This window comes from Sturnira hondurensis, unplaced genomic scaffold (assembly GCF_014824575.4).
Source record: "Sturnira hondurensis isolate 20B ecotype Veracruz unplaced genomic scaffold, ASM1482457v3 Scaffold0001918, whole genome shotgun sequence".
Lineage (NCBI taxonomy): Eukaryota > Metazoa > Chordata > Mammalia > Chiroptera > Phyllostomidae > Sturnira > Sturnira hondurensis.
Window position 1 is genome coordinate 1,139,310 of NW_028074549.1, and position 24,869 is coordinate 1,164,178.

General features: G+C 38.7%; 1 protein-coding gene across 2 annotated transcripts in view; it reads right to left on the reverse strand.

Annotated features, from left to right (window-relative positions):
- Nucleotides 1–24,869, reverse strand: part of PHF11 (PHD finger protein 11) — a 66,855-nt gene that overhangs the window by 9,318 nt on the left and 32,668 nt on the right. For both annotated transcript variants that reach the window (XM_037037869.1, XM_037037875.1), the window contains exon 4: nt 16,566–16,696. In XM_037037869.1, the coding sequence (XP_036893764.1) occupies nt 16,566–16,696 (131 nt within the window). The remainder of the gene's footprint in view (nt 1–16,565; nt 16,697–24,869) is intronic.

A 24,869-nucleotide genomic window follows, 5' to 3' on the forward strand; every position in this document is an offset into this window, starting at 1 on the left:
ACCCTGTTAATAAAAACCTATTTCCTTCCCCACAAATCTTCGTGTTATGTGTGTATAAGGTGGCAAGAGGCTGGACCCTAGGCTACCCAGTTATACAACTACCCTTGAGAATCACCTGAAGTCGAGCAGAACAGAAGTTCTATAACAAAGGATATAAAGAAGAAGCCATGTCAAGTCTTGTAGTGGGGGCAGAGACATAAAATGTGCTGGTCCCACTCACATGTCTGGCAGTTAAGAATCAGGAGGAATAGCTTGGCTGCAGAGGTCCCCACTGAGGAACCAGAGCAACAGTGCCAAGGATATGGACTCTTCCTAAAAATTCTCAAAGGTCCATAAAACCCAAACAATGTCTGGTCTCAGCTTGTCCTGTATCTGTTACTAAGTGGCTCCAAGCCTCATGCTGATAGCAGCTGGCCTCGGTACACAGCATAACTACTACCAGGTGCATGGAGGCACCTGGTAGTACAGGCAGCAACCAAACGCAGATCACTTTGTAGCTCCTATCAGGTGGCTTTGGGCCAAACACAGGCAGCAGGTGACCCTGTCCTGTAATGGAGCCTCTCCTAAGATGCCCTGGAACCAACATACCTGGTGGCCAACTTGAGACCACAAGAGCACCACCCAATTAGGAATTAGAGGAGGATGAGGATGAGAATTAAAAAATATGAATTGAGAATGTTGCAAAACCAATATTCTCACTGACAAATGCAAACCATAAAAGCACTGGATCGATCAACTACAAAGCTACTACAAAGGATAAAAAGCGAAAGTAGGAAGATCATAGTAATTACAATAGTAAAGAAGGGATACACACACATAAATAAAAAATGGCAGGAACATAAATGTAGAGAGGGAGAGTAAAAATGGTAGTGACCTTAGAATGTGTTTGAACTTAAGCAACCACCAACTTAAAATAGATCATTATAAACATAACTTGGGATATATGAAGCACATGGTAATCACAAACCAAAACCTACAAGAGATATACAAGAAATAGAAAGGAATCGAACACAACACTACAGAAAGTCATCAACATAAAAAAGGAAGAGAGAATAAGAAATGAATAGAGAAGGAGGGCTTTGACTGGAGGCTGGGCAACTGTGAATACTGCAGCCCAGACCTCGCTATAATCCTTGCAAAACCACAGGAAAGGAAAAAAGTGAAGCCCAGCCCCACTTTGCCTGCAGCATCCAAGAAGACCAACAGGACTCACTTGGTGGGTTTAAAGTCAGTAGGAGGTTTTTTTTCTCCCCTGCAAGTATGAGACAATAAGTCCTGGAGCTGTGAAAAGGACCAAATACAGATCCAGGGGGAGATTAAAAAGCTAATGCCAACAATTGAAAAACAGACAAATTTCACTTTGCTTAGGAGGGATCACAATATCTGATATCAAACTGTATTACAAGGCCACTGTAATCAAAACAGCCTGGTACTGGCATAAAAACAGGCACATAGACCAATGGAACAGGGCAGAGAACCCATAAATAAACCCAACTCTCTACAGTCAATATTGGACAAAGGGGGCAGTAACATAAAATGGGGTAAAGATAGCCTCTTCAACAAATGGTGTTGGGAGAACTGGACAGCTACGTGCAAAAAAATGAAACTTGAGCACCAACTTACACCATACATGAAAATAAATTCAAGATGGATAAAAGACTTAAATATAAGCCATGACACCATTAAAGTCCTAGAGGAGAACATTGGCAGGAAAATATCAGATATTTCACACAGCAACATTTTTACTGATATGTCCTCTAGAGCAAGGAATATAAAGGAAAGAATAAACAAATGGGGATCTCATCAAAATAAAAAGCTTCTGCACGGCTAAAGAAAACAGCATTAAAATAAAAAGACAACCAACTGTATGGGAAAACATATTTGACAATGATACCTCAGACAAAGATTTAATCTCCAAAATATACAAAGAACTCACACAACTTCACTCTAAGGAGACAACTAACCCAATTAAAAAGTGGGGAAAGGACCTGAGCAGACACTTCGCCAAGGAGGACATGCAGAGCATCCAGAGACACATGAAGAGATGCTCAATATCACTTGCTATCAGAGAGATGCAAATTAAAACCACAATGAGATACCACTTTACATCGGTGAGAATGGCTATCATAAACAAAGCAATAAACAACAAATGTTGGAGAGGGTGTGGGGAAAAGGGGACTCTGGTCCACTGCTGGTGGGATTGCAGACTGGTACAACCATTATGGAAAACAGTATGGAATTTTCTCAGAAAACTAAAATTGGACTTGCCTTTTGACCCAGCAATTCCACTGCTAGGATTGTATCCTAAGAACCCTAAAACACCAATCCCAAAGAACATCTGCACCCCAATGCTCATAGCAGTACAATTTACAATAGCCAAGAGTTGGAAGCAACCTAGGTGCCCGTCAGTAAATGAATGGATCAAAAAACTATGGTATATATACACAATGGAATTCTATGCCCCAGAAAGAAAGGAGCTCCTACCTTTTGCAACAGCATGGATGGAACTGGAAAGCATTATGCTGAGTGAAATAAGCCAGGTGTTGAAGGACAAATACCATATGATCTCACCTTTAACGGGAAGCTAAACAACAAAACAAACAAGCAAGCAAAATGTAACCAAAGACACTGAAATAGAGAACAGGCTGACAGTGACCAGAGCGAAGAGGGGAGGGAATTTCAGGGGAAATAGGGGAGGGATTTAGAGGAACAAATATAAAGGATACATGGACAACAACTAAGAATGGTGGAAATGGCAGGGGGGGGGTGGAGCATGGGGGTGGGATGGGATGGGAGTAATAGACAGAAAACTGTACTTGAAAAATAAATTTTAAAAAAATTTCACTTTGCTATCCTATGGAACTTGCATTTTTAAATTTTAAATATTTTTTTATTTTTATTTATTTTGATTTCTGTTCATTCTGTTTAGTTTTCTTCGTTTTGTTTGTTTAATTGTATTGTTTGACTGGTTTTGTTTTCCCTTTCATATTGCATTTTAATTTTTCTTCTCTCACTTCACTCATACTCCAATAATACACTACTATTGGTCTTTTTCAATTTTTCAAATTCATATATTTCTTGTCATTTTATTGTTCTTCCTATATTATTATAAGTAATTGTTGTTCCATATTATTGTAAATCCTACACAGCACCCCTCCATGGTCTTGGCCAATTTCACTGTCTTCCTGAGCTTTATTACTGCCATGGATAACTTTATTCTCTTGTACACTATGCCTAGTTTCTATCCCTTATGCTCATTATATCTCAACATCTAACCTCACACAAGCACCCTGTTTTCTGGATTCAACTCACATTCTTCCCCCCCAACTAAAAAGAATCTTAACTCTTTTTCACCTTTTATAAAAAGTGGGTAGGTGGATGAAATATCATGGTTAACACTGTATTTCTCTGAAGGATCTCCTACATGTTCTCTACCAACAAGGAGTTTTGGATATGTATTTGGTTGTTTCACAGCGTGATTAAGTCTCATAGAATATTCTCCCACTGTCTTATTCCATTTCGCCTTTGCCCTGCCAATGATCACACACAAGATAAGGTGGGAATTGTGAACACCAGGAAACCTACTAGAGGTGAGAACCCACAAGAGGAACCACTAACAGGTAAGACCCAAGTTCAACAAGAGAGCCCACACAAAGAGAAGAAATGGCAACTCCAGACCATCCAGACAAGGAGATCAGAGACCAAACCACTGAATCCCATAGAACTTGAACCACAGGAGTTCACCCTACAAAACAGCTAGCAAAGCAGAGCATCAGGAATCACAGAAATTAACAAAAAGTCACCTAAAAATAGGGAGACAATGAAAGAACCTGAAATCAAAGGAATGGAAAACTCCCCACTAAAACAGCTAAATGAAATGGATACAAGTAAACTTTCAGATATAGAATTCAAAAGAATGGTTATAAGGATGTTCAAAGAACTCATAACTACAAGGAACTGAGTGACAACGACAACAATACAAAAAAGGAAATAGAAACTGTAAACAAAAACCAGGGACAAATGAATAATAAAATTTCTGAAATTAAAAACACAGTAGAAGGAATTAGAACCAGGCTGGATGAAGCAGAGGATTGCATTACTGGGCTGGAAGACAAGGTACTACCTGGGAAGAACAAGGTAGAGAAGCTGCATGAAAAAGCACTCAAAATAAATGAAGATAGCTTAAGGGAACTGCAAGACAACATGAAACGTAACAATATTTGAATCATAGGAGTACCAGAAGGAGAAGGAAAGAAGCAGGAGATAATAACCCTGTTTGAAAAAATAGAAAACTTTCCAAACCTGGAGAGAGGGAAAACCACACAAATTCAGGATGCACAGAGGTCCCAATCAAGATGAACCTCAAGAGGCCTACTCCAAGGTACATCATAATTAAAATGCCAAGTTTTAAAGACAAAGAATATTAAAAGCAAGGGAGAAACAAGAAGCAATATAAAAGGGAACTCCAATAGGGTTAGCAGCTGATTACTCAACAGACACACTACAAGCCAGAGAGAATGGAAAAAAAATATTACAAGTACAGAAAAGCAAAGACCTGCAACCAACAATACTCTACCCAGAGAGGCTGATTACTCAACAGACACAGTACAGGCCAGAGAGAATGCCAAACAATATTACAAGTAAAGAAAAGCAAAGACCTGCAACCAAGACTATTCTACCCAGCAAAGATCTCAATTAAAATGAAAGGCAAAATATGGAGTTTCCCAGATAAAAGAAGGCTGAAAAGAATATACCTCCACCAAACCAGCACTGCAAGATATGCTCAAGGGACTGCTATAAGAAGAGCAAGAAAAAGAGCAAGAGAGAGAGGAACACACAAAGGGGGGGAAATGAATACGTACCTATCAACAATAACCTGAAATGTTAATGGATTAAATGCTCCAATAAAAAGACATAGGTTAGCTGAATGGATAAGACAACATGACCCACATATCTGCTTATAAGAGACCCACCTCAGAAGAAAAGACCTATACAGACTGAAAGTGAAGGGTTGGAAAAATATTCCAAGCAAATAAACAGGAAAAAAAATGGGTTGAGTAGCAATACTTATAACAGACAAAATAGATTTCAAAACAGAAGCCATAAAAGAGACCCAGAAGGATACTTCATAATACTCAAAGGAAGAATCCATCAAGAAGACATAAACATCATAAACATATATGCACCCAACATAGGAGCACCCAAATATATAAGGACAATCTTAGAGGACTTCAAGAAGGATCTAGACAGCAACAAATATATTTGGGGATTTTAACACTGCATTGCCAAAAATGTATAGATCTTCCAAAGAAAATATCAACAAGGATATTGGAACACTGAACAATGCCCTAGATGAAATGGACTTAACATATACATAGAACCTTTCATCCAAAGAAGCAACGTACACAACACATTCTTTTAAATGCACATGGAACATTTTCAAAGACCACACGATAGGACACAAAACCAGACTCAACGAATTCAAGAAAACTGAAAACATAGCAAGCATTTTCTCTGACTACAAGGGACTGAAACCAGAAAACAACCTCAAGGAAAAAAATTAAAAATGCTCCAAATCATGGAGACTGAATAGCATACTATTAAACAACGAATGGGTTAATATGAGATCAAGGAAGAATTCAAAAAGTTTCTGGAAACAAATGAAAATGAATATACAACAGTTGAAAACTTATGGGACACAGTCTTGAGATGGAAGTTCATAGTGACACAGGCCTACTGAAAAAAGGCAGAAACATTTCAAATAAACAACCTAACCCTACATCTACAAGAACTGGAGGAACAACAAGAAACAAAGCTCAGAGTGAGTAGAAGGAAGGAAATAACCAAGATCAGAGCGGAAGTAAATGATATAGAGACTAAAACAATAATCCAAAGGATCAATACATCCAGGAGCTGGTTCTTTGAAAAGATAAACAAAATCAATAAACCTTTAAGCAGGCTCATCAAGAAAAAAAAAGAGAGAACCCAAATAAACACAATCAGAAATGAAAGAGGAGAGATTACAACTGATACCACAGAGATACAAAGGACTGTAAAAAAGTCTACAAACAAATCTATGCCAAAAAATTTGAAAACCTAGGTGAAACAGACAAATTTCTAGAAAAATGTAATCTTCCAAAACTGAATGAAGAAGCAGAAAGTTTGAACAGACCAATAACAGCTGATGAAATCGAAGCAGTAATCAAAAAACTCCTGGCACACAAAAGTCCTGGACTGGATGGTTTCACAGGAGAACTTTACAAAAGATTTAAGGAAAAGCTAATCTCTATCCTTCTCGGACTCTTCCAAATAATACAATAGAGGGACAACTCTCAAAGTCTTTCTATGAAACGAACATCATCCTAATCCCCAAACCAGAGAAAGACACAACAAAGAAAGAAAATTTACAAGCCAATATCACTGATGAACATAGATGCTAAAATCCTTAAAAATATAATGGCAAACCACATCCACCCACACATTAAAAAGATCATACACCATGATCAAGTGGGATTCATCCCAGGAATGCAAGGATGGTACAACATTCACAAATCCATAAACATAATACATCACATAAACAAAAGGAAAAAGTTATGTGACCATATCAATACATGTAGAAAAAGCATTTGATAAGGTACAGCACCAATTTATGATAAAAACACTCAGCAAGGTGACAGTACAGGGAGCATTCCTCAATATGATAAAAGCCATATATGAGAAATCTACAGTCAACATCATACTCTTGGGCAAATAGTAAAAGCTTTCCCACTAAGATCAGGAACAAGACAAGAATGTCCACTTTTACCATTTGCATTCAACATAGTATTGGAAGTCCTACCCACACTGTTCAGACAAGAAAGAGAAATAAAAGGCATCCAAATTGGAAAGGAGGAAGTAAAACTGTCACTGTTTGAAGATAATATGATATTGTACATACAAAACCCTATAGAATTCACCCCAAAACTACTCTACCTAATAAGCAAATATGGCAAAACAGCAGGGTTCAAAGTCAGTATTCAGAAATCAAAGGCATTAATATACACCAACAATAAAATATCAGAAACAGAAATCAGCGAAAAAATCCCATTTGATATAGCAACAAGAAAAATAAAATACCTAGGAATAAACCTAACCAGGAGATAAAAAGACCTGTACTTGGAAAACTACACAACACTGAAGAAAGAAATTAAGGAAGTTACAAACAAATGGAAGCATATATCATGTTCATGGATTGGGAGAATTAACATCATCAAAATGTCCATACTACCCAAAGCAATTTTTAGATTCAACATAATACCTGTTAAATTACCAATGTCATATTTCACACATATAGAACAAACACTTTGAAGACTTATATGGAATTATCAACAACCCCAAATAGCTGCAACAATTTTGAGAAAGAAGGACAAAGTAGGAGGGATCACAATACCGGATATCAAACTGTATTACAAGGCCACTGTAATCAAGAGAGTCTGGTACTGACATAAGAACAGACACATAGATCAATGGACCAGAATAGAGAGCCTAGAAATAAACCCAAGTCTCTATGGTCAATTAATATTTGACAAAGTGGGAGGAAGCATAAAATGGAGTAAACAGATCCTCTTCAACAAATGGTGTTGGGAGATCAGGACAGCTAAATGCAAAAAAATGAAATCCAACCACCAACTTACATCATACACAAAAATAAATTCAAGGTGGATAAAAGACTTAAATATAAGTCATGAAACCATAAAAGTCCCAAAGGAGAACATCGAAAAATCTCAGATACTCCACGCAGCAATATTTTCACCAATATGTCCCCTAGAGCAACAGACATAAAGGAAAGAATAAATAAATGGGACCTCATCAAAATAAAAAGCTTCTGCATGGCCAAAAAGAAACCAGCATTATAGTAAAAAGAGAACCAACCATATAGGAAACATATTTGCCAATGATACCTTGGACAAAGGTTTGATCTCCAAAATATATAAAGAACTCACATGACTCCACTCCAGGAAGACAAGCCAATTAAAAAATGGGTAATGGGAACAGAACCACAGAAATGGAGATCACAGGGAGAGTTAGCCACAGGGCAATCAGAGGAGGAAAGAGGGGGGAAAGGTAAAGAGAATAAGTAGTGTAGATGGTAGGTAGCAAATAGACGGGGAGGGTAAGAATAGTATGGGAAATGTAGAAGCTAAAGAACTTGTAAGTATGACAGGTGAACATGAACTAAAGGGGGGAAATGTGGATGGGATGGGGTGCAAGGTGGAAGGGAGTGAAGAGGAAAATGGAAAAACTGTAATAACATAATCAATAAAATATATTTTTTAAAAAGGGTAAAGGACCTGAACAGACACTTCTCCAAGGAGGACATACAGAAGGCCCAGAGATATATGAAAAGATGCTCAGCATCACTATCCATCAGGGATATGCAAATTAAAACCACAATGAGATACCACTTCACACCATTAAGAATGGCCATCATAAACAAAGCAACAAGTGTTGGAGAGGTTGTAGAAAAAAGGGTACCCTAGTGCACTGTTGGTGGTAATGCAGACTGGTACAGCCATCGTGGAAAACAGTATGGAATTTCCTCAGAAAACTAAAAATGGAATTGTTTTTTGACCTAGCAAGACTACTGGTGGGATTATACCCTAAGAACCCTGAAGCACCAATCCAAAAGAACTTATGCACTGCAATGTTCATAGCATCACAATATACAATAGCCAAGTGCTAAAAGTAAAAGTGCTAAGTGCCCATCAGCAAATAATTGGATGAAAAACCATGGTACATTTACACAGTGGAATACTATGCAGCAGAAATAAAGAAGATCCTGCCCTTTGTGACAGCATGGATGGAACTGAGGAGCATTATGCTAAGTGAAATAATCCAGGTGGTGAAAAAGAAATACCATATGATCTCATCCATAAGTGGAACCTAATCAGCAGAAGAAACAAGCATGCAAAATATAACCAGAGACGTTGAAATAAGGGGCAAACTGACAACAGAAAGGACGGAGAGAGGGATAATAGGGGATAACTGAAGGAGGACCTTCAAGGAACAGGTATAAAGGAGACATGGACAAAGCCAAAGAAGGTAGGTTAGAGGGTGGGAGGTGGGATTGAGGGGGCAGGGGTCATGGTGGGTAAAAACGGAGACAACTGTTCTTGAACAACAAGTAAATATATAAATAAATAAATAATTTTTATAAAGAAATGAACAGAGAAGAATCATAAAAATAATTAGAAAACAAAATAAAATGGCAATAGCTACATACCTATTAATAATTACTTTAAATGTAAATGGATTAAATACTCCAATCAAAAGAATAGATGCAGATGTGGTACATATATAATAGAATATTACTCAACCATAAAAAAGGGAATCTTAACCATTTGCAACTACATGAGTGGACCTAGAGGGTATGATGGTAAGTGGAATAATCAGAGAAAGACAAAAATCTTAGGATTTCACTTATATGCAGAATCTAAAGAACAAGTGTTCACACAAAACAGAAACTCATAGATACAGAGAACAAATTAATAGTTGGAGCAGGGTTGAGGGGATGGATGAAAAATGTGAAGGGATTAAGAAGTATAAATTGGCATTACAAAATAGTCAAGACGATGCATAAAGTACAATATAGGGAATATAGTCAATGATATAGTAATAACTATGTAGTGTGCCAGGTGGATACTAGACTTATTGATAGATTACATCATAAATTATACAAATTTCTAACCACTATGCTGTACACCTGACAATAATATAGAATAATATTGTGTTGATTGTAAATAAAAAATAAAGGCAGTAAGATGTGGTACATGATCTCTAAAGGGCTTATAACCTAGTAAGGGGACTGGAACAGACAGCATATATCTAAATGCCCAGTGAAATGTGATGAGGGCTATGGTAAAAACACAAGTTTTTTACCAATCCCGTAGAGGAACAGACATTTTTAGACTCATAATCTATGCAGGTCACTAAGTTCATACAAAGCTCCTTCTAATGTATAAATCCTTTAATGTGTGGTTGTCCAGAATTTTCTTGGTTATACTGAAGAAACTCATGTCCTTAGGAGACAATCCATGGCTCTAGTTTTTAGAACATTTCTTCCAAATTTTTAGCTGAAATCTGCCCTGTGATAGGCAGAATCATGGCTTCCCAAAGATGTCCATGTCCTAATCCCCAGAATCTGAGAGCCTGTTACCCTACATGGCAAAAGGGACTTTATAAATATTAAGTAGGACATGCAGCCCCATGCAGCTAGAAAGACCCCTGGGATGCAGAGCTCATTCCTTCACAAGCACTGGACTTGCCATCAGAGTCCTGGTTCTGCTCCTTCGACAGTCTACCATCTGTGCACAAGACATTTCATCTATGGAATATTTAGTTTTTTTCATGTGTAAAATGGAAACAATAACAGCTACCACACAAGCTCCCACCTCCTGCATGCAAATTCCCCAGAAACCCCACCCTTTCTCCCAATCAAAATTATCTCACCCTCTCAATTCTGGTTCCTCTGAGCACTTTTGTTTCTCTGGTACTTAAATGTCTTTATTGTGACACATTTTAAACATATATAAATGAGGAAGAGATATAATAAACCCTCATGCCCCCAACTATCAACTCAGGGCCAAGCTTGTTTGGTGTAAATTTTCTCCTGCTTCCATTATGTCACATGTTTCTATAACTTTTAACCTTTTTGGTTCTCCCACAGGTAGTAACTTCTCTAAGGTTAGCTCATGTGTTGTTCCTCTCTGTATACTCGCTGCACCTGGCAAAGTGTCTCATGTATGATGGGCATTCTGAATGCTTGAATTAAATTAAATTGAATTAAATTAAATACATGAAACTTCACCTGATACTTGGTAAAACAATGAAAAAATAATTATTTTATTGAATATGCATTCGTTCCACTGATGTGGTATTTTTTTCAAACTTTAAGATGTAGCAGGATTCTGACTCCCTTTTGCTAAATGTTATAGCTTTTGTTTAATAATAATCTTTATATTAGATGCTTACAGTCATTGTATAGGTCATAATAAAACAAGCTCTTTGGAAGGATAAATAATAAAAGTGAAACTGAGGGCTTCACTGTTGAATTCTACCAAATATTCCCAGAAAATTTAATACCTATCCTTGTTGAATTATTCCCAAAAATTTAACAGGAAGGAATGCTTTCATTTTACAAGCTGAGCATACCCCCAACCCCCCCCAAAAAAAACAGACAAATAAAAAAACATAAGATTATAGGTCAATATCCCTGATGAACACTGATGCAAAAATCCTTAACAAAGTATTAGCAAACAGGATTCTGCGATACATTAAAAAAGATCATCCAAACAGAACCAGAGGCATGGGTAAATGGAACAAACTGATGTCAGCCAGAGGGGAGTGGGGTGGGAGGGCTGGATGAAAGGAAGTAGAGGGATTAGCTAAAGAACATAGATGTATAGCCCACAGACACAGACAACAGTGTTGTGATGGCTAGAAAGAGGGGGAGACAGGGGCTCAGTGGAGGTGGGCAAAGGGGGGGAAATAAGGACATCTGCAATAGCATCAACAATAAAAATAAAGTTAAAAGTATTACAAAAACATGAAAAAGGTCATACACTATAATCAAATGGGGTTTATTCCAGGCATGCAAGGTTGGCACAATACCCACAAATCTAAACATGATGCAGACATAAACAAAATGAAAGATAAAAACAACATGGTCATCTCAATAGATACAGAAAAGCAATTGATAGAATTCAACATCCATTCATGATTAAAAACTCTCAACAAAGTGGGTACAGACAGAACATACCTCAACATAATAAAGGCTATAAATAACAAGCCTACAGCTAACATCATACACAACAGCAAAAAACAGAAAGCTTTTCTTTCAAGATCAGGAACAAGACAAAGATGCCCATTCTAGCTAGTTATTCAACATCGTATTGGCCCTGGCTGGTGTAGCTCAGTGGATTGAGCGCGAGCCTGTGAACCACATGATCACGGTTCGATTCCCAGTCAGTGCACATGCCTGGGTTGCAGGCCAGTTCCCAGCAGGGGACGCACGAGAGGCAACCATACATTGATATTTCTCTCCTTCTCTCTTTCCCTTCCTCTCTAAAGATAAATAAATAAAATCTTTAAAAACAAACAAACAAACAAAAACATAGTATTGAAAGTCCTAGCCAGAGCAATTAGGTGGGAAAAATAAAGAAAAGGCATCCCAATTGGAAGCAAAGAAGTAAACCAGACACTATTAGTGGATGACATAATTTTATATACAGAAAACCCTAAAGACTCCACAGTCAAAAAACTGTTACAACTAATACATAAATTTAGTAGAGCTGCAAACAATGGTATGTTTTACAGAAATTAAACATATAATTAAAAAATTTGTGTAGAATTACAAAAGATCCCAAATAGCCAAAGCAATCTTGAGAAAAAAAGAACAAGGCTGGAGGCATCACACTCCCTGATATCAAACTACATTATAAAACTACAGTAATCAAAATAGCATGGTACTAGACAAAAACAGACATACAGATCAATGGAACAGAATGGAGAACCCAGAAATAAACCCATGCCTATATGTTCAATTAATATATGACAAAAGGGGCAATGGTCTACAATGAAGAAGGGACAGTCTCTTCAATAAATGGTATTCAGAAAACTGAACAGCCACATCCAAAAGAATGAAACTACCTTACACCATAAACATGAACTTAAAATGGATGAAAGATTTGAATGTAAGACCTAAAACCACAAAACTCCTAGAAGAAAAACGGATCATAAGCTCCATGACATTAATCTTAAGGATATTTTTATGGCTCTAACTCCAAAGGCAAGGACAACAAAACCAAAAGTAAACAAACGGTCTATACTGAACTAAAAAACTTTTGCATAGTGAAAACCATCAACAAAATAAAAAGGCAACCAATGGGAGAAGACATTTACAAATCATATGATAAGGGTTACTATCTAAAATATATAAGGAACAAATACAATTCAATAGCAAAAAGTAACCAGTTTGATTTTAAAATGGGCAGACTCTGAATAAACATTTTTTCCAAAAATACATACAGATGGCCAGCAGGCACATGAAAAGATTCTCAACATCCCTAATCAGAGAAATACAAATCAAAATCAAAATGAGATATCAACTCACATGTGTTAGGATGGCTTTACCAAAAAGAAAAGAAACAACAAGTGTTGGTGAAGATGTGAAGAACCCTTGTACGCTGTTGGTGGTAAAGTAAAATAGTACAGGCACTCTGGATACCAGCATGGAAATGTCTTAAAGAATTAAAAATAGAAATACCATATAATCTATTTCTGGGAATTTAATCAAAGAAAGCAAAAACACTAATTCAAGAAATATATTCACCCTATGTTCATTACAGCTTTATTTATAATAGCCAAGATATGAAAACAACCTAAGTGCCCAACAGTACATAAGTGGGTAAAGAAATGTGGCTGAGGACTTCCGCCAAGATGGAGGCATAGGTGGAAACACTGTGCCTTCTCCCACAGCCAAGTTTGAATACAACAAAGGTTTGGAGAACAAAGACACACCCAAAGACCAGAAAATTGAATTATACAGAAGTCCGACAACTACGAACTGTTCAACGGGGACGGTAAGAGGGACGGAGCCAGCAGGGGAGCAGTGTCCGGCAGGACAGATCCCCCGATCTAGGTGCGCGGGCAGCTCGGAACCAGTTGGGGTGTGGGGCAGACTGACCGTGGTCGCACATTCGCGCACAGTGAGACGGACCACGCAGGCCCCAGAGGCCGAACCCAGTGGTGGAAGGCTGACGGCGGTGGCACACTCGCGTGCAGTGAAACGAAACGCATGGGCCTGGTGACAGTGGCGGCTGCGGTGCCGGTGGGGGCCGAGGTGGCAGGCAGCAGACAGGACACAATTGTTCCTCTTTGACCCCGCCCCCACATATAACGTCACAACCCAGCGACTGAGTTGCCCTGCTCTAGTGAACACTTTAGGGCTCCGATCCTGCTATGGAACAGGCATGAACAGCCCAAAAGATGGCGCAAGAAGAACTCAAAGTCCCAGAGCCAATAACTCTCAGCTACCGAGAAACTGCCAGCCTCTCAGAAGCACAATTCAAGACACTGTTTATCAGGATGCTCACAGAACTACAGTAGGTAGAAAATAGATAGGGGGGAGGGCGAGAATAGTGGGGGAAATATAGAATCTAAAGAACTTGAGACACGTGGTTATAAACTAAGAGGGGGAGAATGGTGGGGGAGGGAGTGTGTGGGTGGAGGGGAATGAAGGGGGGAATAGAACAACTGTAATGGTATAATCAACAAAATATATGAAAAAAAAAAAGAAATGTGGTTGATATGCAGCATGTACACACACACACTGGAATCCTAGATAACATGGATGGACCTTGAGGCTATTATGCTAAATGAAAAAAGCAGACAGAAAAAGACAATGTATTATTGCACTTATATGTGGAATCTAAAAAATAAGAATAAACAAAATAAAACCAATCTCAGAAATACAGAGAACAGAGTAACAGTAGTTGCCAGAAAGGAAGAGGTTAGGATGTGGGTGAAATGGGCAAAGGGAATCAAGAGGTACAAACTTCCAGTTATAAAAGACAGAAAACTGTACATGAACAATTAAAATAAAATAAAATAAAATGAAAATTAAAAAGTCATGGGGATGTAATGCACAGCCTGGTGACTGTAGTCAATAATGTTGTATTGCAAATTTGAAAGTCACTAAGAAAGTAAATAATAAAATTTCACAACATAAGAAAAATGTGTAAGTTTGTATGGTAACAGATAATAAATGGACTTAGAATGCCGATCACTTTGTAATACATATAAATGTCAAGTCATTGTTATATATCTGAAATTAATATGATGTATATCAATTATACTTCAATAAAAAAGTAAAAAAGTATATTACAATCTATAAATTTCTCAGGAAATCATATATAAAAAGAAGTACAATACAAAATTAACATATTTGCATATTACCTTTCCAGTTTCAAACAACAAAATACCTATGAAACTTGCTCAAAATCAGATTTAAAATAACTTAACAAACTTCTTTTAATTGTAGGCAAGCCTGTATTGTTTTGCATATATAGACTCTACACTTAAAGCAGATATCTTGGTGAAGAGCAAGGAATGTAGAGCCCTGAAGCTATGTGGCCTGGGTCCAAATTACTAAATCTTTCAGGCCTCAGTTTCCTCAGTATTTACCTTGTAAGCCTGCTATGAAGATTAAATAAATTAAAATTTATAAAGTACTTGGAAGTATTCCTGGCATAAAATGGCTATTAAAATTGGAGATATCCACAGGAAAGAAAACATCTAGCTTCCATATGGGATTTTAAAATATCATTTAGGAATGTAACAGATCTTACAAAAATTATATTGAAAAATAATGCTCTCACTTAACTAATCCTATTATTCAGCACATTATGATTGTATATATACACATATATTTCACTAGAACTTAAAATGGCAATCATAATCACAGATATGCCCTAAAGAAGTAAGAAGAGTCTGCCTGGCTCTTCAACTTTAATTATTCTCTATTTTATTCCATTTCATAACTTTAAACAAGTCAAAACTATTTTTAAGAAAGAATTTTTTTCCTCAGCTTTATATGGCATGTTTTATACTTTGTTAACATGAGTTAACTTAGCATTACTTGAATCAATTCAGTTAAGAACTGGCTTACTGACTTATTTTTTACTATACTGTATGATCATTTAACTGAAATGAAACCTTTCATCAGAAGGGAGATCAAGTTTCTTCCTGGATAAAACAAATATAATTCTACTGGACTTGAAATATGCATTATTGCATCAAAATTAGCTAAAGAATGATTGAAAACATGAAATAGCATTTAAAAGTCAAAAGCAATACAAACAAGTTCCTTCAAGGACTAAAGCACTGATTACTGCTGCATAGTTTATTATTTTTAGAATTTATATATAGGTAAGATAGTGGTGACGATGGTGGGAAAAGACATTCATTCAGCAGACAAAATGGATAAATAATAGAAAAGAGCAAATGAACTGGTTCCCAGTCTCATGGCTACCAATTAGGTAGGTCACAAATGCTACTATGACAACCAATGCTTTCTACCAGGAAAGAAGAATGTAGGAAGAGTACAGTCAAAACCCAAACCAAAACCCAAACCAATCCTGATTATTTTCTTCCTATGGTGCTGTGAAGTCAGGTTCCCAACTAAGGACCCCCAAACCAAGTTCTTACTTGGAAATGACTTGCATAATATTAGCTTAAAAATCTCCTTGCCATAATCTAACTATTCCTTACTCAAGTCCCCCAAATGAGGCTTTAAAACTGCTTCATTAAATACTTATAAATTCCGCCCTGGCTGGCGTAGCTCAGTGGATTGATCTCAGGCCTGCGAACCACACGATTGCGGTTCGATTCCTAGTCAAGGCACATGCCTGGGTTGCAGGCCAGTTCCCGGTAGGGGACTCACAAGAGGCAAAGATACGTTGATACTTCTCTCCTGCTCTCCTTCCCTTCCCCTCTAAAGATAAATAAATAAAATCTTTAAAAAATACTTATAAATTCCTTCAGATCCAGTGTGTAGAACTGCGTGGTCATTCTTGGCACAGAAAAAGTGGTAATTCTTGGCACAGGCTTTTTCATCACATCCCACAGTAGCTCCTCTTTTACCACAAAATGTGCATTTCTACAAAAGAATAAGTTTTACTGAGTAAGCATCTGTTTTTTATAATCTTTCCTAAAATTTAAAGTTTAACATGTCATTAAATGTTATTTTTAAGTCAGCAGCCCTAACATCCTCAGGTACATTACTTACACTTGGTCGCTTAGCAAACTAGAACACTTGGCATTGACTATGTTGTAATGATTTGATTAAAAGCAGAAAACCCTTTTTGTTTAAAAAAATAATCTCTCTCTTTTAAAAAGAGATTTTCAAAAAGCAGGGTTGGCAAAATTGTCCAGGTGTAGGCATGGGGGTCTGATATGGACACTGAGTCTGTGGCTAGGGCAGCTCCTAGCCATATGAGCCATAAGATCTCCACGAAGAGCCATATGATCTCCAGCCAAGTCCCCTCTTAGATCCAGAGTCTTAAACAATGCCTGTTTTACAGAATTACAACTGAGAACAACATGAAATAAAGTAAAACCTTTCTGGAATCTATGTAGTAGGGTCCCAAATTTTAAATTAAAAAACAAAAAAAACCTGAGTAATAAGGTTTTACTTAGTTCAATTTATTTCCTCTCTTGCTTTATATATTAGTCTATTGATTTGGTATTTTACATATGTAGGTCGTATAGAAATGACTGGGAGGACAGTATGTGGCCACTGGAATCTAACTGGTTTAGGGGAATCTGAGCCATGATCAAGGCTGATTTAGATCACACTGGCTGCATGAAGTAGAAGCACAAGGAAACCATCTTGCAAAATAGGAGACATCTCACACAATATCCCAAGGTCAGCACAAGTAGCCATATAAAGAAAATTCAAATGTAAGTGAGAAATTAGATTATGTTGAAGACAGAATTTAAATCAGGGCACAAAAAATGATCATTTAATTTGGGGGGCCATCTGACCATATCTGCAGGAAAAAGAAGTTAGGTCCCTACCTCACAATATATTCCCAAATAAATTCCACATGGATTAAAGCTAAAACTGTATTTAAAAAAACAAAGCTTTAAAAATTAGAAAATAGTGGAGAAAGAAAAAAAGTATGATATTGAGATAAGGAAGACTTTCTAAGTGGGGCAGGAAACCCAAAAGCTACAAAGAAAAAGACAGATAGATCTGACTATACATACAAAATATTTAAACTTCTATTTTTATGATGGCAGATATCATTAAAATATAAAGGAAAAGATTGAAAGAAAAATGTTTGCCGCATATTTGATAGAGGGTTAAGACTGCTAATCTACAGAAAAATGAGAAGTAGCAAATCAGAGAAGAAGTACAATGACTAGTAAACATTCATTCATTTAAAGACTATTGAGTAGCTGTGATGTGGCAGGGACTGTTCTAGGATGAGGAAACAACAGTGGATAAGCTACCTGCCCAGTTAGAGTTAACATTATAGTGGACACAGACAACGGTCACATAAAACAAACTTAAAAACACAGTGATATACACTTTGTAGAGAATCAGCATAAGGTGAAGTGACATAGTATCACTGGATCTGTACTTCAGACTGGGTGATCAGTAAAGGTGTCTCTGAGGAGGTGATAAAGAAGCTTAGATGTGAAGAGCTCCTAGCATGCAAAAAACAGAACAAAACAAAAAACAAAGAGAAGGACCTTCTAAGCAGAAGGCCTTATTCCGTAAGCAAGAATGAGCTACTCAGTTGGCAAACTTACTGGAAGGACAGTGCTGGACAGGGGGTGCTAGCATTGTAGAAACAGAAAGGAAGGCAACAGGAGAGTCTGGGATAAGATCTAAGGAGTAGATCTTAGGAGTAGATCTAAGGCTGTGACATGTAGGGCTTATGAGCCAGGGCAAGGAGCTAAGGTTTTATCTTCATACAAGGGGAGAATAAAGTGAGCAATATTTTTTTAAGACACTATTCTGGCCACTGTGTGGGGAATGGGCTGGGGTAAGAACAAGCAGGAGAGAAAGCAAGACAAGTATCACTAGTGTTCACTAAACATCCAAAAGAGGGAGACCAGGGACTTCATTACAGGAGAGTAGTGATACACAGGGAGAAGGAGAGGATGCAAAGGCTATCGGGTGGCACTGGCAGGCTTGATGCTGGGCTGGGAAGTTGATGAGATGATGATGGACGAATGATGTGCTGTTTACTGAAGTGAAAAGTGAACAGGTTTGGTTGGAGTATGTATACGTGTGTGTGTTGGGGGGGGGGGAGATGGAAGTGCGTTCTTTTTGGGGCCAGTTTAACATGAGATGCTGATAGATATCCATGGAGCTGTGTCAGGTTGGCCATCAGGGTTGGAGATATAACCACTGGCATAAGTACAGTTTTAAAGCCATGAGAACTGGACGAGGTTATGTAGGAAGGCTGTTCACATTGAGGAAGGGGCCCAGGGCAGAGCACTGGGCAGTCCAAACTTTAGAGGTTGAGCAAAGGAGGAAAAAAAGCCAAAGTGCCTAGTAAACAGCAGCCAGAAAGTAAAAGATACGCTAGCAGATTGTGTCTAGGAGGTCAAAAGAATAAAGTGCTTCAAAGTGTGGGGCACAGACAACTGTGTAATGAATACTGCTAAAAGGTCAACAAAGGACAGAGAAATGACATTGCAATTGACAAATTTTTTGTGTGTAAGGACCTTTTTTTTGTAAGATGACATGATCTGTTGATCATGTTCATAAGGGTCTACTCCTTAAGAAGGGAAGGGGACTAGTACCAAAGTCCAAAAGGAGGGTTAGCTTTCACAGAACAGAGGTCCAAGTCAGACAGAGGTAGGTGGTTGATGGTTTAGACAGTAGGAGTTCCTACCCGATAGCTGCCATTTTCTCAGTAAAAACCAGGCAAAGAAATGTACAAAAATGAACCCTAATGTAAACTATGGATTGTGGGTGTTTATAATCTGTCAATGTAGGTTCATTACTATTTAACACATGCAACCTCTGGTGAGGTATGTTGATGGTGGGGAAGGCTGTGCATGTGTGAGGGGCATGGGAAATCTCTGAAACTTCCCCTCAATTTTTCTGTGAACCTGAAACTGCTCTAAAAAATAAAGTCTATAAAAAATCAGGTGTAGTTAATAACTTGGGAATGGAAAGTTGATGTGGGGAGAGGTTTTAAAGATAGATGAAAATATGAAACACTAAATGTGGAGAGTGAAGTATTTTGAAGGTCTGTTTGAGTATTTTGTAGCCATGAATCTAGTTAAGATCAGCCAACACATTGGTGGGTTTTCTCCAGTTCCCAACTACTTAAGTGTAGGCACTACCCAGGATATGCAGACAAGCAGGCAACAGATAGATGCATTTCACTGGGATTGGGGGTTGGCTAGGAAAGTAAGGAAGTGGGGGGTAGGGAGAGGGACTACAGGGTGTTTGGAAGAGAGTGACTACAACGAGGGATCATGGTTATGATGTGGAGCCACTTACTGTAAACGGATCATTGAAAAACTGCTGGAGCTGGGTGACATAAGAGGATAAGAGAAGTCTAAAGAAAAATAATGTTCAATTTCTCCAGTAACCAGGGAAATGCAAGATAAAATTTTCTTTCAGAATGACAAAAGTTACTAAGTTTGGATATTAATTTTCATGAAGGGTTGGGAGCAGTGCTCTTTCATCCACTATGTACAGAAGTAGAAAGTGGTACAACCTTCCTGGGGGACAGTTTGTCAGCATGTTTTAAAATTTTTAAAGATGATAAAACAATGTAGACAGGGGGAAGATGGCAGCAGAGTAGGACAAAGGATTTTGCTTCCCTCCAAGCACCGGAGAAAAACCGGACTGATCTGCAGAGGAGAGCAGTGGATATCCAACAGGGACCCAGCATATAGGAAGGCAGGACTCCAGAGAGTGTAGCAGACACTGAATGACCAGAGGTTGAGAGAGGAGAGGAGGTGACCGCAGATCAACAAGGTATGAGGGAACAGTGCAGAGGCGGTGGCAGGCCCTCCGCCAGGCCACGCCAGGGCCTCGGCAAGCCACCCTGGTCTCTGAGAGCCGAGGGTGAGCAATAACAACCCTGGGAGAGAACTAGTCACTGGCACCCTACCTATCTGGCAGGGCGCAGATTAGAAAACACCAGGAGAGATCAGTTTACCTGTAGTGGCAGAGAGAGGAGTGGGCATTCGGAAGCAAACCAGAGAGCTCTGATAACCTGTGGAGTCAGGCTGTGGTTGCTGGCCTGGGAGAACTGAGAGTCGCCCAGGTGCGTTCCCTGTGGCTCGGGGCCTGTGCCAGCTCTAGAACAGTCTCGGGGAGTCTCGGGGTGCTGGCAGGGCCCCTGGAAGAGAGCCAGTCACCAGCTCCATTCTTACTCAGCTGGCGCAGACTGGGAAGCACCGGAAGTCAGGCCATGGCTGTCGGCTTGGGGAATTGAGAGTGGCCCGTGATTTCCCTGTGGCATGGGGCCTGAGCCAGCTCTCCCACAGTCTTGGGGAGCCTCGGGCTGCTGGCAAGGCCCCTGGAAGATAGCCAGCCAGCAGCTCCCTCACTAACCAGCCAGGCACACACTGAGAAGTGCCGGAGTCAGGCTGTGGTTGTTGGCTTGGGAGAATTGTGAGTTGCCCTGTGTGTTCAGCCACAGCACTGGGAAAGGTCCTCGCCCAAGCCTGTGAGACAAGGAAAGCCTGGCTGGGAATGCGCGCCCTCACACCAGACCAGGGCTGGGAAGCCTGGGGAAAAATCTGCTCTCAGTGGGGCGTGGGAGAGTGGCACCAGTCTGGATCTTGGGAGGGCACTGGCGAGACCAGTACAGTCCACCGAGAAGCAAGAAAGGCAACACTAATAGCCCCTAAGGCTGCTGCAGCTAGTAAGAACAGAAGAAAAGGTTTGGCCATCTGGAAAACAACAAGAGGAGTAGGTGGAAGCGAAGAACACCAAGACACCTGCAGGAGACTGCACCACTGAATTTCACAGGCATCCTACCACAGAAGTTCACACCATAAACCCAGGGAACCAGAACAGATCAATTTAAGAAGCTGAGGCCAACAAGAAGAGCATCACAAACAATGGGAAGACAAAGAAACAATCCCCAAATGAAAGAAAAGGAGGAAGTCTCAGAAAGAATGTTAGATGAACTAGAGGCAAGTCAACTATCAGATATTGAATCAAAGCACTGGTTATCAGGAAATTCAAAGAGCTTACCACGAGCTACCAGAAACTACAGGGGAGCTACAATTAACTCTCCGCAAGGTATACCAACATGAAAAAGGAAATAGAAACCACTAGCAAAGGCCAAGAGGAAATGAAGAATACAATTTCTGAACTGAAGAACACAGTGGAAGGTATGAAGAGTAGGATAGATGAGGCAGAAGACCGCATAAGTGAGCTGGAAGACAGGGTAGAAAGAATCTCCCAGACGGACCAAGTAATGGAAAAGAGAATCAGAAAGAATGAGGTGAGTTTAAGAGAAATGCAAGACAATATGAAGTGTAATAATATCTGAATAATAGGAATACCAGAAGGAAAAGGAGAAGAACAAGGGATAGAAAATCTACTTGAAAGACTAATAACAGAAAATTTTCCTAAGTTGAGGAGAGATAAAGTCACACATATTGAGGAATCACAGAGAGTCCCAATCAGGTGGAACCCAAAGAGGCCTACTGCAAGACACATCATCATTAAAATGGCAAACCTCCAAGACAAAGAGAGAATCCTAAAGGCAGCAAGGGAGAAAAAGGAAGTAACATACAAGGGCGCCCCAATAAGGTTAGCTACTGACTTCTCAACAGAAACATTCCAAGCAAGAAGAGAATGCCAGGAAATATTCCAAGTAATGAGAAACAGAGGCCTACAACCAAGGCTACTTTATCCAGCAAGGCTCTCAATCAAGATAAAAGGCCAAATAAACAGCTTCCAAGACAAAACAAGGCTAAAAGAATATGCCTCCACCAAACCAGCTCTACAAGAATTACTAAAAGGGCTGCCTTAAGGAAAGGAAGGAAAAGAGAGAGAGGGAGAGGAACACAGGTACACAAATGGCAATGAATAAGAAGCTTTCAATAATAACCTTAAGTGCAAATGGATTAAATGCACCAATTTAAAGACATAGAATAGCTGAATGGTTAAGAAAGCATGATCCACACATATGCTGCCTACAAGAGACCCACCTGAGGACAAAAGACCATCAAAGACTAAAAGTGAAAGGCTAGAAACAAATTTTCCAAGCAAACGGCCTGGAAAAACAAGCCAGGGTAGCAATTCTCATATCAGACAAGACAGACTTCAAAAAAGGGGCCATAAAGAGAGACCCAGAAGGTCACTTCATAATATTCAATGGAAGAATCCACGAAGAAGACATTAACATCATAAATATATATGCACCCAACATAGGAGCACCCAAATATAAAAAGAAAATCCTAGGGGACCTCAAGAAAGATATTGACAGCAACACAATTATAGTAGGGGATTTTAACACCACACTGTCAAAAATGGACAAATCTTCCAAACAAAATATCAACTCCAATATATATTGGAGCATTAAACGACACCCTAGATGAAATGGACCTAATTGATATATATAGAGCCCTCCATCCCAAAGAATCTGAATACACATTCTTTTCAAATGCACATGAAACATTTTCAAAGATAGACCACATGATAGGACACAGAAGGAGTCTCAACAATTTCAGGAAAACAGAAATCATACCAAGGATTTTCTCTGATCACAAGGGACTGAAATTGGAAACCAACCCCACAGGAAAAAACCCAAAACACCCAAAAGCATGGAGACTGAATGGTATGCTATTAAACAATGAATGGGTCAAGATTGAAATTAGTGAAGAAATCAAAAAGCGTCTGGAAACAAATGAAAATGAACTCACAACAACCCAAAACTTATGGGACACAGTGAAGGCAGTCCTGAGAGGGAAGTTCATAGCAATACAGGCTTACCTAAAGAAGATAGAAACATTTCAAACAAACAACCTAACCCGACGCTTCCAAGAACTTGAGGAACAACAACAGAGACAGCCCAGAGCAAGTAGAAGGAAGGAAATAAGCAAGATCAGAGCAGAATTAAATGACATAGAGACTAAGAGCACAATTCTAAGGATCAATGAATCCAGGAGTTGGTTTTTTTAAAAGATAAACAAAATAGATAAAACTTTAAGTAGGCTCATTAAGAAAAGAAGAGAGAGGACCCAAATAAACACAATCAGAAATGAAAGAGGAGAGATTACAACTGATACCACAGAAATAGAAGAGATTGTAAGAAATTGCTATGCAGAACTGTATGCCAAGAAATTTGAAAACCTAGGTGAAATGGACAAATTTCTAGAAAAATATAATCTTCCAAAACTCAATGAAAAAGAAGGAGAAAACCTGAACAGGCCAATAACAGCAGATGAAATTGAAGCAGTAATAAAAAAACTACCATCACACAAAAGCCATGGATCAGATGGTTTCACAGGAGAATTCTACAAAGCATTTAAGGAAGAGCCAACCCCTATTCTTCACAGACTATTCCAAAAAATCCAAAAGGAGGGAAAACTCCCCAACTCTTTTTATGAAGCCAACATCATCCTAATCCTAAAGCCAAATAAAGACACAACAAAGAAAGAAAACTTCAGGCCAATATCGCTGATGAACATAGATGCTAAAATCCTCAACAAAATATTGGCAAATCTAATCCAACAATACATCAAAAAGATCATACACCACAACCAAGTGGGGTTCATCCCAGGGATGCAAGGATGGTTCAATATTCATAAATCGGTAAATGTAATACATCACATAAACAAAAGCAAAGACAAAAACCACATGATCATATCAATAGATATGGGACAAGCTTTTGATAAGGCACAACACCCATTTATGATAAAATCACTCAGCAAAGTGGGAATAGAGGGAGCATTCCTCAATATAATAAAGTCCATATATGAAGACCTACAGCCAACATCATACTCAATGAGCAAAAACTGAAATATTTTCCACTAAGATCAGGAACAAGACAAGGTTGCCCATTTTCACCACTTCTATTCAATATAGTATTAGAAGTTCTAGCCATAGGGACCACACAAGAAAAGGAAAGAAAAGGCTTCCAAATCAGAAAGGAGGGAAAAAACTGGGATTGTTTGCAGATAACATGTTAGTGTACATAGAAAATCCTATAGCCTCTACCAAAAAACTGCTTGAACTAATAAATGAATTTGGGAAAACAGCGGGATACAAAGTCAGTATTCAGAAATCAAAGGCATTTTTGTGTACTAGCAATGAAAAAGCAGAAGCAGAA